This window comes from Bactrocera neohumeralis, chromosome 5 (genome assembly GCF_024586455.1).
Source record: "Bactrocera neohumeralis isolate Rockhampton chromosome 5, APGP_CSIRO_Bneo_wtdbg2-racon-allhic-juicebox.fasta_v2, whole genome shotgun sequence".
Lineage (NCBI taxonomy): Eukaryota > Metazoa > Arthropoda > Insecta > Diptera > Tephritidae > Bactrocera > Bactrocera neohumeralis.
This window is the reverse complement of record NC_065922.1, coordinates 46,953,991-46,965,587: the sequence shown is the minus strand read 5'-3', so window position 1 is coordinate 46,965,587 and position 11,597 is coordinate 46,953,991. Positions and strand designations below refer to the sequence as shown.

The 11,597-nt window shown below is 37.9% G+C and overlaps 1 protein-coding gene across 3 annotated transcripts; it reads right to left on the bottom strand.

Moving 5' to 3' along the window:
• Positions 1-1,020: 1,020 nt before the first annotated feature.
• Positions 1,021-9,730, bottom strand: LOC126758937 (protein cramped). Of its 3 annotated transcripts, none has more exons than XM_050473422.1 (9): positions 9,581-9,730; positions 8,859-9,128; positions 8,375-8,774; positions 8,080-8,280; positions 6,634-8,021; positions 6,428-6,577; positions 5,867-6,353; positions 3,306-3,454; positions 1,021-3,226 (listed from the first exon to the last, which is right to left on the bottom strand). In XM_050473422.1, exons 2-9 carry the CDS (start codon positions 9,114-9,116, stop codon positions 3,125-3,127), a joined length of 3,135 nt encoding a protein of 1,044 aa, XP_050329379.1. In that variant the 5' UTR covers positions 9,117-9,128; positions 9,581-9,730; the 3' UTR covers positions 1,021-3,124. The 3 variants fall into 3 exon arrangements, with proteins under 3 accessions (XP_050329379.1, XP_050329377.1, XP_050329378.1); XM_050473420.1 differs by having other exon boundaries at positions 8,080-8,283; positions 9,581-9,728; XM_050473421.1 differs by lacking the exon at positions 9,581-9,730 and adding an exon at positions 9,373-9,462 and having other exon boundaries at positions 8,080-8,283.
• Positions 9,731-11,597: the final 1,867 nt, after the last annotated feature.

Sequence of the window (11,597 nt, the reverse complement as noted above, 5' to 3'; positions counted from 1 at the left end):
TTGAGACAAAGGTAAAAAAGATGAAGGTTGTGGAAGAATTAAGAAAATTATGATTCAATAGCTTATGGAGAGAGCATTACCGAAATAATTTTGAGACGAGACTTGAATAAATCACAGTTATCAATAACAAATTTTCAACATAACCCAAGGTAAGTGTACCTTGATTTGATTAAGGGTTTGAAACATGGGTTTCACGGCTTCAAAAATGTGTCATATTTAATTCTAAAACATCGACATCAAGGTCACTTATAACTTTAAGCGCGTTTATCTCTAACCTTGTTTTCAAAATCGGTTGCCAAGATTTCGCTTGAACTACTGAACCGATCTTAATGAAATTTTACACAGGTCTTCGAGATATAATTTACAAGGTCTTGAATAAAGGACGTTTTTTGTTCAATTGCAACCAATTAACAAAAAAATGTCCAGAAATTTCACCAAAATTTAAAAACCAGCGTCCCTATCGTGCGACTTCTTCAATCTACTGCTGGAAAAAATAATTCGAGGCCTTAGAGAAGCTATAATCTTCTACAAGAATGTACAATTGTTGCCGTACACAGATGAGCTATTATATCGATAATACCGCAGCCGATGGAACGATGAGCTGAACGAGATGTACGACGACATTGGCAGCGAATTAAGAAACAGCGGCTACGCTGGCCAGCTCATGTCGTCCGAATGAATGAAAACACTTCAGCTCTGAGAGTATTCGACGCCGTACCCGCTGGGGAAAGTTGAGGAAGACAAAGATCTCCACTCCGTTGGTGAGAACAGGCGAAGAAGGACCTGGCTGCTCTTGGTATTTCGAATTTCGAAAAGAAACTACGGCTATAATCACGTAAGCCGTATCTACGCCAATAAAGAAGTTAATATATTTCAAAATAGTCTTGAACAAGGAATGGAGCTGTGGTAAAAATCTTTTTATTGGCTGTAATTCAAGGTTCATTTCGTTGGACCTGCCTGCTATGCGAATGCGAAACAAGACGACCCTGTACCCACTTTTTGAACAATATTACTTATTAATTAATTTTAATAAACTTCTTTACTAATAATCTCAACAATATGCATTATTCAAATTCTGTTGAAGGAGAGCTCGAAAATAGGTCGTCTCAATTTAATTTGAGCAAAGCCGGAATGAAGATTTAATCAACCATTTAAACACTGACTCAATCAATCAATCAACGGGTACGTAATCCACGCTAGGATGGTAAAGATTAGCTAAGTTGTCGTCGACGTCATCTAAAGGATGGCCCAGGAAACGTTCTGTTGCAACGGGGTTGGACCAAAGGGAGAGGGGTGTCAGACGAGTGAGGTTGCTGGGGCGTGCAAAGAGGTGGCGAGTGTCATGCGGAGGCTCATTGCACGCAGGACATACAATGGATATGTCGGGATCTATTATGGATAGGTATGAGTTTAACCTATTACAGTATCCAGAACGAAGCTGCGTAAGGGTCACTGTCGATTCGCGCGGCAACTCGAGCTCTTCGTCTGCAATGGGTGGTGGTTTGACTGCAAGTGCGCAATTATTGAAAGGGAGACGGAAGTTAGTTGCGTCCGAAGTCTGGTCGGCGTATTGTCTGATGTCGTCGCCGTAGTTGAGGAATGGCCTCTTAATATTCCTAAAAGAGGGCAGCAACTGCTTGGAGAGGAGTTCATTTTGCTCCTGCTCGAAATCTGAAAAACTGGGTCGCGGTTCGCCTATAAAAACGGAGAGACAGACGGACAAGACTGAATTAAATAATCTCGTCACGCAAATTATTTGTATATATGTATACTTCATATGTTCTCTGACATTTCCTACTGGGTATTACATTTCGTGGCAAAATGTTTAGGAAATTACCTTTGAGTTATTAAAAAAAAAAAAATACATAAGAAAATATTGCTAACCTCAAAAAATGTTCTGAATTAAAACAATTCACTTTCAGGGGATATTAAAAATATTTTTTGTTTTCATTTTATATATATTTGAGTTTTGTTGGTTAACGTGCTTGCACACCTGTCACAAGCAGGTGCTTATTTGTATGGTTCAGCTTAAACTATTGCTTTGTTAGGATGCTTGTTGTTTACCTAAAGACTAAAGGCTAACTTAGCTAAATAAAGAACGATGAATAAATGATTTATACAGACTTCAATAATACGTTCTCGAATAATACAAACTTCAATGCGTACATACATATATTACACTTATAAAGTAGGATCGTATCAAAAGAATGGTGTCCACAAACCGAACAAGGGAAATGGCAAACAAGTAACAATATTCTTATGCTTTAAACTTAGCTAATAATTAAATTGTAATTTGATGTACTGCGTATCGTCACCCCATTTTACAATACATTACAAAGTGGAAGCCAACTTTAACTAACCCGTTACATGAAAGTTTCTAAGTGAGTGTGTGAGAGTGTGTGAGAGTGTTCAAATACTCGAGATAAATGTATAAACTACTACACTCGCAAAGAGATATAACCAAAAAGGGCAACTTAGGGAGAATCTTGAAAAATAATGCTTGGGAGAATGTTGAAAAGGATCGAATTTCGTCATTTCAGGAAGCGCTTCAACTAAATGTCTGTGATTTGCAGCCATTAATGAGTGTAGCTTTAGCGTAAATCACAACGTCAGCTTAAAAACTATGGTATATACAGTAAACCATATAGATATACAATATGTATATATATATAGCTCAATTGTAAAGGGAGGAAAAGGAAAAAACTAAGCATATATTATATGGTGTGATGATCATAAAAATAAAATCGTTTTGAGTATATAAATTAAAGCACAAATTAATGTTATTAAAACTATTTCACTTAAAGTAAATAATTGTGAGCGAGAAATGAATACATATTTCCTTTTCTTTGTATATAAACATGTATACTATATGTATATAAATACGTGCAAAAAATGTGGATGCAGATGCAGCGACCTCGCGACTCATAAATTTATGTGGGGAGAAATGAAAAATAATGGGCGTGGAAGTCTAAAAGGTCGAACATTTTTCACTTACAGACTATTGGTGTTGGTACTATAACTAATTAATATCTATGTATGTATATAGTTCGGCGTGGCACAACAGCCAGCCATTAGCAGATCTTAAATTCAGCGTAAGAAATTATACAACTTTTACATATTGGCTTTAATCCTTGTCCTGGCTTTGCATTAAGGCAGTAATCTCTTGAAATTTATGCATATAATCGACGCTGCTCTCGCTTATCACCGATAAATTCGACGAGGGATCCTGAGAGTTAAACGTATGCGTATATATGAAATATATTATGAGCTATTTTGGTTAAAGAAAAAAGTTGTTTCGAACTTACCAAAATATCACGAGTTGCATTGATCTCATCCAAATGCCCCAGCAGACTGGTTAGGGAGAAATCATTTATGTTCTCTTCAAGCCAACGCGAATTGGACGTGGACTCACGCAGTAAATGTGTGGGCGTCATGCCGTTGAGCGAGCTGGTACCTGTCGAAAGCGAAAGCAGAGTTACGATATTTTTAATTAAATTTTTTTGGTTTATAAATGTTGGGATTATAAAATTCAAAATAAAATTTTTAATTTCATATGATTGCATCACTGGTCGCAAAGCATACATTTATTTATTTGTATAATTTTTTGCTGTTGAATTACATAGAAAGCAGGTTTTCAGCATAAACAAGTAAGGAAGGGCTAAGTTCGGGTGTCACCGAACATTTTATACTCTCGCATGATAAAGTGATAATCGAGATTTCATTATCCGTCATTTACATATTTTTCAAATACCGTATTTGTGTAAAGTTTTATTCCGCTATGATCATTGGTTCCTAATGTATATATTACACAGAGAAGGCATCAGATGGAATTCAGAATAGCGTTATATTGGAAGAAGGCGTGGTTGTAAACCGATTTCACCCATATTTCGTACATGTCGTCAGGGTGTTAAGAAAATATTAATTACCGAATTTCATTGAAAACGGTCTAGTAATTCCTGAGATATGGTTTTTGGTCCATAAGTGTGCGACGCCACACCCATTTTCAATTTAAAAAAAAAACCTGGGTGCAGCTTGCTTCTGCAATTTCTTCCGAAAAATTTAGTGTTTCTGACGTTTTTTGTTAGTCGGTTAACGCACTTTTAGTGATTTTCAATATAACCTTTGTATGGGAGGTGGGCGTGGTTATTATCCGATTTCTTCCATTTTTGAACTGTATATGGAAATGCCTAAAGGAAACGACTCTATAGAGTTTGGTTGACATAGCCATAGTAGTTTCCGAGATATGTACAAAAAACTTAGTGAGGGGCGGGGCCACGCCCACATTTCCAAAAAATTACGTCCAAATATGCCCCTCCCTAATGCGATCCTTTGTGCCGAATTTCACTTTAATATCTTGATTTATGGCTTAGTTATGACAGATTATAGGTTTTCGCCATTTTGTGGGCGTGGCAGTGGGCCGATTTTGCCCATCTTCGAATTTAACCTTCTTATGGAGCCAAGAAATACGTGTACCAAGTTTCATCATGATATCTTAATTTTTACTCAAGTTACAGCTTGCACGGACAGACGGACGGACAGACAGACATCCGGATTTCAACTCTACTCGTCACCCTGATCACTTTGGTATATATAACCCTATATCTGACTCTGTTCACAATCTGCGACAAAGCGAAGTTCGCAGGGGCCCGAAATATGGTTGTCTGTAGACTAGATTCGAGATTCGGACTACTATCTTGTTGTAGCGAAGATACGCACCTACCTCTGCGCAGCAAAAATAGCATGTCAACAAACACAAAGAAGGTTCGACCTCGAGAAGTTGCAATCACAACAGACAGCCGAAAGATGTTCTGCTCGTCTTGCACTCCTGCTTTCTTTCTGCTTACGTACAAGTTCAAGCGAAAACATTGGTTTTCGGAAGAGGCAACAGAACCGCTGGTACAATGAGGAGTGCCTTGTCGCAGTGGAGAGAAAACACACTGCCTACCTCGCAAAGTTACAATCGACCACATGTGGGGATGGGGTAGAAACCGTAAGTTGAAGAGGGAAGCGAGACGCATTTGCAGACAGAAAAAGAGAGAGCCCGAAATACGTGAGTACGAAGAGCTTGACAAGCTGGCCGACAGGGACAATGAAATTATGGAGGGAACACCAGTAGATGGTCAACCCGATTCCTCAATCGAAGACGATGGAATAGGCGTTCCATTGCCCGACCTTGAAAAGTTCGAATAGCAATTACCCGTAAGAAGGACAAACAAACCGCGGGCCGATGGATCGCCGGACGAGCTATTCAAATTCCGTGGCGAAAAACTGAAAAAGAGCATGCATCAGCTTCTTTGTAGAATATGGTCGGCCAGAATTTAATTGTGCGCTCCCAATCCACAAAGAGGGAGACCCCAGAATCTGCGCCAACTACCGTGCGATAAGCCTCTTCAACATCACAAACAAGGTTCTCTCGAGCATACTATGTGAAAGGTTAAAGCTCACCGTCAACAAACTGAATCGACCTTAACACAGTGGCTTTAGGCCTGGAAAATCAACAACTGACCAGATATTCACCATGCATCAATTCTTGGAAAAGACCGGTGAAAAGAGAATCGACACACACCACCTCTTCGTCGATTTTAAAGCTGCTTTCGACAGTGTAAACTGACGTTGAGTAATACCAAATATTATTTTGAAAATGTTCACAATTTTTACAATAACAAATTAGCCGACTATTTGGCAAAAAATTGAGTTTTTCCCTTTAATATGCAACAAAGTAATCACACACCCCGCTCCCACCGTATAAATATTTCAATTCTATATACATACATAACTAAAAATTATATTTTTCTAGCTTTTCATATGTTCGCTTCCACTGCTGTGGTGTAAATTACAAGAAAGTAATAAAAAATACTTTACTTACTTGTAGACTCATCGAAAGCGCTATCGGGAAATGACGAAGACAGCGATATATCAGCGTTATCAACAGCGGAGGATTGAAAAAAACGAGCAACAAGATCAGTGTTGTTAGATGCTATTTTATAAGCTCCGGAAGTTGAAGGATTATTGTCCACCTCCTCTAAACCAGCAGCTGCGTCACTATCGCCATAATTAAGGTTTGTAATTGAAATAAAAGGTGAGGAATTGCTACTCGTTGATGGATTGTGATGTAGCGGCACTATGGTTGACACTTCCGTCATTGTCTTAGCTGCAGACAAATTAACTGATTCAGGAGACGTTTGAGATTCTGCGCATGTACTTTGTTCCACTGTATTGGTGGCAGCGTTTTCAAGTGTGTTTTCCATATTTTTAATTTTCAACACATCGTACGACTGATTGGCGTTGCTGCCACCCGGTAATATCATACGTTGCACCAGCACTTGACGCATTGATTGCTTTTGGCGTGACAACTGTGAAGTGAACAGAAACGAAAGCAAATTACTACACTTGAAGAGACAAAAAGATGTATTTTCCGTTCACTTACCGGATTGAGTTGTTTGACGCTGTCCATATTAAAAAGTGGCCGTCGTATGGGTGCAACAGGCTGACGAAAAACATTATTGCTATCGTTGTTGATGTTGGTCGAAAATGTTTTTGTCGACACATAAGTCTTTGTAGCCAAATTGCGCTCCATCTAAAAAATTAACTATAAATTTCTGTACAAAATGTATTATGTTGCGCGTCACTTACTCTTGATTTGGCTACATTACGCTCACATGTGTGTCCGCAGGAACACTGTCTCTTGCGCATGCGCTCGCTCAGATTGGCTATCAAGAGCAGATGCTTAAGCTTATTTGCAACGCCAGCGGTGGAGAGGGATTTCAACAACTCCGGGTCATCACATTCACTGGGATTATATGGCATACCATTTTGCTTTTGCATAAACACTTTTGTATCTGATTGCGTCATGGACTCCAAAGCAGCGCCACCGAAGGTCAAACTGCAGTTATTACTTACATGCATATTGTTTACATTAATCAAAGCATTGCTGGTGTTAACGGTATTCACGCTTGGTTGTTGCTGTTGTCTATCAGTCCAATAGTAGTCTAGTTCGAGTTTCGAATCTTGTCCCAGCACAACATAAAGGTCGCCGATGGTTATATCCGCCGCCGTGGATATTGTCCAGCCTTTTCGTATGCGCCGTATCACTGCCTCACTGATGAGTGGCTTAAAATTGGATGCACTGGCACGCCCAGCACGCGCATTGACAGGTCGTCGCATACGCGCTTGATTATTGGCAGTGTTTGGGTTTTGATTAAAAGTTGTTGAACTTGCATTAGTTGTTATTGTTGCTGTCATATCACTTGCGTTTAATGGCATTTTTATTTCCTCTTGCGAGTTATCAGCACCTTCTTTTATCACTACACTACTATCCAAATCGGCATTCAACAACTCTTGCAGTTCGTCGCTTAACTCATCGCTACTGCTTTCACATTTTCCAGGTAATATGTCTTGTTCGTACATCACGCCAAGTTCCTCTTTGAACACAATATCACCAACTGGGCCGTCACTGTCTAGTTTTTCATATGGTGGACTGTTGAAAAGCTTATTTTTCTTCGAATCAGGCGAACGTTTCTCCGAACCACTATCGGTGCGTGGTCGCTTATTGGCGGCACGATCTTGTGATAACGTTTCACCACGCACTTTCACGCCCATACGTTCTTCGTAGGCGGCCAAACAGATATTTCCACTACCAAGGTACTCCGTAATGCTCAACAATGGACGATGTATAGGCACACCTGGTTTGGGTAAAAAACACATTTCAGGATCTTGAAAGGCTGGTAGACGCTCAGAATTTTCGGCAGACTGCGGTCCGTTACAATCGCTTGAATGTAGAGTGGGTGTGGGCGCACAATACGAAGGAAACAATTTCAATTCTTCTTCCGCCATTTTCTGTTCGGCACTACGCCATTTCATTTGAAACGTTTTGATAAAATTTACCAGTTTCTTGTGCAGTGGCACCGTAGTGCGTACACGTGGATTTTGTGCAACGGTTTGAACGCGTCCGAAGGCTTCCATAGTGGCAGGACTAACGATTACTTCGATTTTCGATGGCAATCGTATGTCCTCAAGTGAATCTGCAAATGCAAACAAAAATTTTAATGACGTTCTAATTGCATGCTTAAAGTTATTTACCATCAAGTTGGTTCAGTCTCCTTAATGCCTTGCATGATGGTGTTTTAATACGCAGGTTTTTGCCTTTGCAACGCACAGTTATGTGACCATGGTAGACAAGATTTCGCAACTTCATGAAGTGTTTATCGGTTACAAATTGAAGTTTCCGTCGCATTTCGCCATAATTGATAAGCGCATATAACTCCTGTGCCGGTTTCTTAACTTCTGTAAAGAAGAAAGAAAAAATTAAAAATTATATTACATACAATATGCATATGTATATATGCAAATAAATATATTTAACAAGGCCACTTACCGTCAGAGAATTTTATATATTTACAGATTTTATGATACGTCTGGTAATAGTGCTGTCGCACTTGTTCTTTCGTCTTGAATGCACTGTCTGCTGTGCTTCTGCGTTTCAACTTTGTGTTTATATAATTGCCGAGTGCATCAAAATCCTTGCCAAACTCATTAAGCGCATCAAAAAAGTGATTTCGTTCTAAATTGGTCCATGTCGGCTTACAGCTGCGTAATTGCGATGGAGTTTTTTGCATTGACTTCTCGTCACGTCGCTGTGGATCACGTTCATTTGGTGGTGTTAATGGTCGCGTCTGGTCTTGTTTCATTTTTTGTATGACGCGTGCACTAGCACGAGTTCCCGTACAATTATGCATTATCACAGAACCCAGTAACTCACTCACCTCGGAATCCAACTAAAAGCGTTTCAAAAAATTCCAAACGAATTTTAATTTATGCATTTCATATAACACATACACATTTCAGCAAAGCATTCATACCTCGGAGCGCGATTTTTCTTCGCAATTTGTGGATGCAATGCCATTTGGTTTGCGCTCGTTGACATTTTTTCCGCCGCCAACGCTTTTGCCATTGCTCGCTATGGCAAGTGTCACTCTTTCACCGATTCGGATTTGAGTTTCATTGCATTCCAATAACTCCTCGAACTCATCAATGAATTCTTGACCGGGTGGTACAGTTGTCGTCGTAATCGACAAAGCCGTCTGATTTTCGTCCCCGCCCAGCGCATTGGCGCTCATTTTCTGTGCAGCCTATTTAAAATAAAATATTTTTTATAAAAATTCGAAACATATTCATCGGATCGAGCATTTTTTCAGAAGCCTTTTAAAGAAGACTTCATTGGCAAAATTTAACACGACAAAGAAATTTTAATTGCGCCCTTTCGACTTCGTCGGCACGCTGAATTTCAATGGCAAATAACTTCTCTTAAACCACAAAGTTTTTCACATAACTGCTTTCAAAACATTCTAAACACTTTGAATTTTCATTATTTACCAAATTTAATAATTCTCAGAGCAGATTTAATGTAAAATTATTCGATAAAATTTCACTAAATTCACTTGCGAAAACACGAAGTTGACAACTGACAAAAATGGCGCTCGACTTTCGTTTCGTTGATGGCTTTGCATATTCAGCCTTTTTATTTATTTTTATCAGTTTTTTTACAAAATATTATTACAAACGCTTTACTATATTATTTTACCTAATCAACCGTCCAAATGTCGCCGTTTTTATGTACAAAATGCATTAATAATTTACACTTTTCACATTGTTTTCATTTATTTGTATATTCTCTTGGTGTTCACAACTCAGTACAAGAATTCTATTCCCCTTTTTCTTTCTATTTCTACTACTTCGTTGTTGTTGTTTTGCCTGCATAGGATTTTTGTTTATTGATGCACTTTGCCAAAATACTACCATCTGCTGATTGGGTTGCAGATGATTGAAAAAATATGTCAATAGAAATTACGGGATTCTGGAGACGTTGATTTTAATTGACGTAAAGTTGCCACATCGTCAGTTTGTTTAATAGTGATTTTAAGCGTGAAAAATTATAATAATTGCGTAAATCAAATTATTGTTATTGTAGGAGATATTGTATGTACTATATATTTTTATCTGAAACTCGATGGACACAAATTATAGTAAAAATTTGAATGATGTACTTTTTTGACGATTTTCTTTTCTCTTTTTTAATGAAAAACAAATGAAATTAAATTCCAAAATTTTTGGAATTAAGTATTAAAAAATTACAAAAAAAAGTGAAAATTTTTTGGTTTCCTTTAAGTGGCGAACTTTCATTTTACCATATTTCATAATAATATGGATAATTTCAATAAAACTGAAACGACTTATACCCCATGTCTAATATATATCTTTTGACAGTGTTATTTCCCAGATTCATAATCTTCCACGTCAAACCTCATTCATTTAATATTATATCTAGATCTGGTGACTATAATTGTTAGTTCAGAGAATAAAATGTGATACCACTTTTTCGAACGGTTTACAAAATCTCACCCGAGCTTACTTACCCCATATATTGAGTGTTGAACTTTTTTTCTTATTTGGCTCCTCAGCTTAAATCTTTCGGAATAATCTGCCTTACAGAGATTTTCTTGCCATTTACTTAAGTTTTAGCAATCATTTTGTATGTTGTTGTCGTCTTCTTGGTCAATATTTCTAATTATTTCTAGAACATTTTGGAAAATTATGATCTTCGCATTTTTGAATTTCAAAGAAAAATCTACAACAGCTGACTAAATGTTTTAATTATGATATTCTATTAGGTTAGTATAAAATATACTGGTTGATTGTCACCTCATTCATAGACCTTCGGATCTTTTGTATTACCAGATGGAGGCTCTTTTTAATAGAAGCTGAAGTTTTCGTCATACTTTGATATCTACTTTTGGTACTTTATCTAGTCACTCAACTGCATAGCTCCTAGATGTCAAAGACGAATTCTAGATAAGGTCGAATAGAAACAGCGATCTTCCATTGTCTCTCATGCCTACTTCCCTGCAGTTTCTGCATGAGTCATCGTTACTGACATTACCTTACAAGTCCATTCGGCTTGCGGGAAGTTTTGAGCTGTCACTAGATCAGCAATCATGCGTATGTTTCTTCGGCTTGAACGGCTGAACTTGGTTATCCTGTATGTCATTAATTGAGGCTTTTATTACCACAGAAAAAGGGTAGAAGTAGAATTGATATCAGATAACTTTATAGTAGCGAAATAAAAAATACGGCACTGAGTGCCAAGTCTTCTTTCTTATATATAACGTGAAACGCTATTTCAATATGTACTCGCAGAACGTCCGAACCACAGTACTGTAAGACGTCACAGTCATTTATTCCTGCAAAAAGTGCTAATGGAAGTATTTTTTACAGAATCACCTTCGATTTTCCAATTATATACGATGAATGTTGAACAAAACATTACCAAATGATTGGGCATAGGCCCTCTCAGAGCACGTATATGATAACATATCAGATCATATATGTGTTCTGGCCTTCTTCTGCTCCCTTCCGCACCGTTATATACCATAAGTCGATAAGTCTTTGGTAAGACTTATTTCTATTAATCCTCACTTATCACACTAAAATGGATTCGTAATCGTATTTTGATCGTTATCGTTGAAGTTTCTGATTCTATACTTGGAAACGTGTATTTATTCGTCGTGATAAATTATATAATATTATTTAATTACACCGTC

What these genes read in the sequence shown, in the direction of transcription:
- LOC126758937 (XM_050473420.1), bottom strand. Translation starts at nt 9,116, where the DNA reads ATGAGCGCCAATGCGCTGGGCGGGGACGAAAATCAGACGGCTTTGTCG. An exon ending in ATATATAAAATTCTCTGACG is followed by an intron (nt 8,284 to 8,374) that starts GTAAGTGGCCTT and finishes TCTTCTTTACAG; the next exon opens with AAGTTAAGAAACCGGCACAG. An exon ending in CGCTTTCGATGAGTCTACAA is followed by an intron (nt 3,455 to 5,866) that starts GTAAGTAAAGTA and finishes CGCTTTCGACAG; the next exon opens with GTACCAGCTCGCTCAACGGC.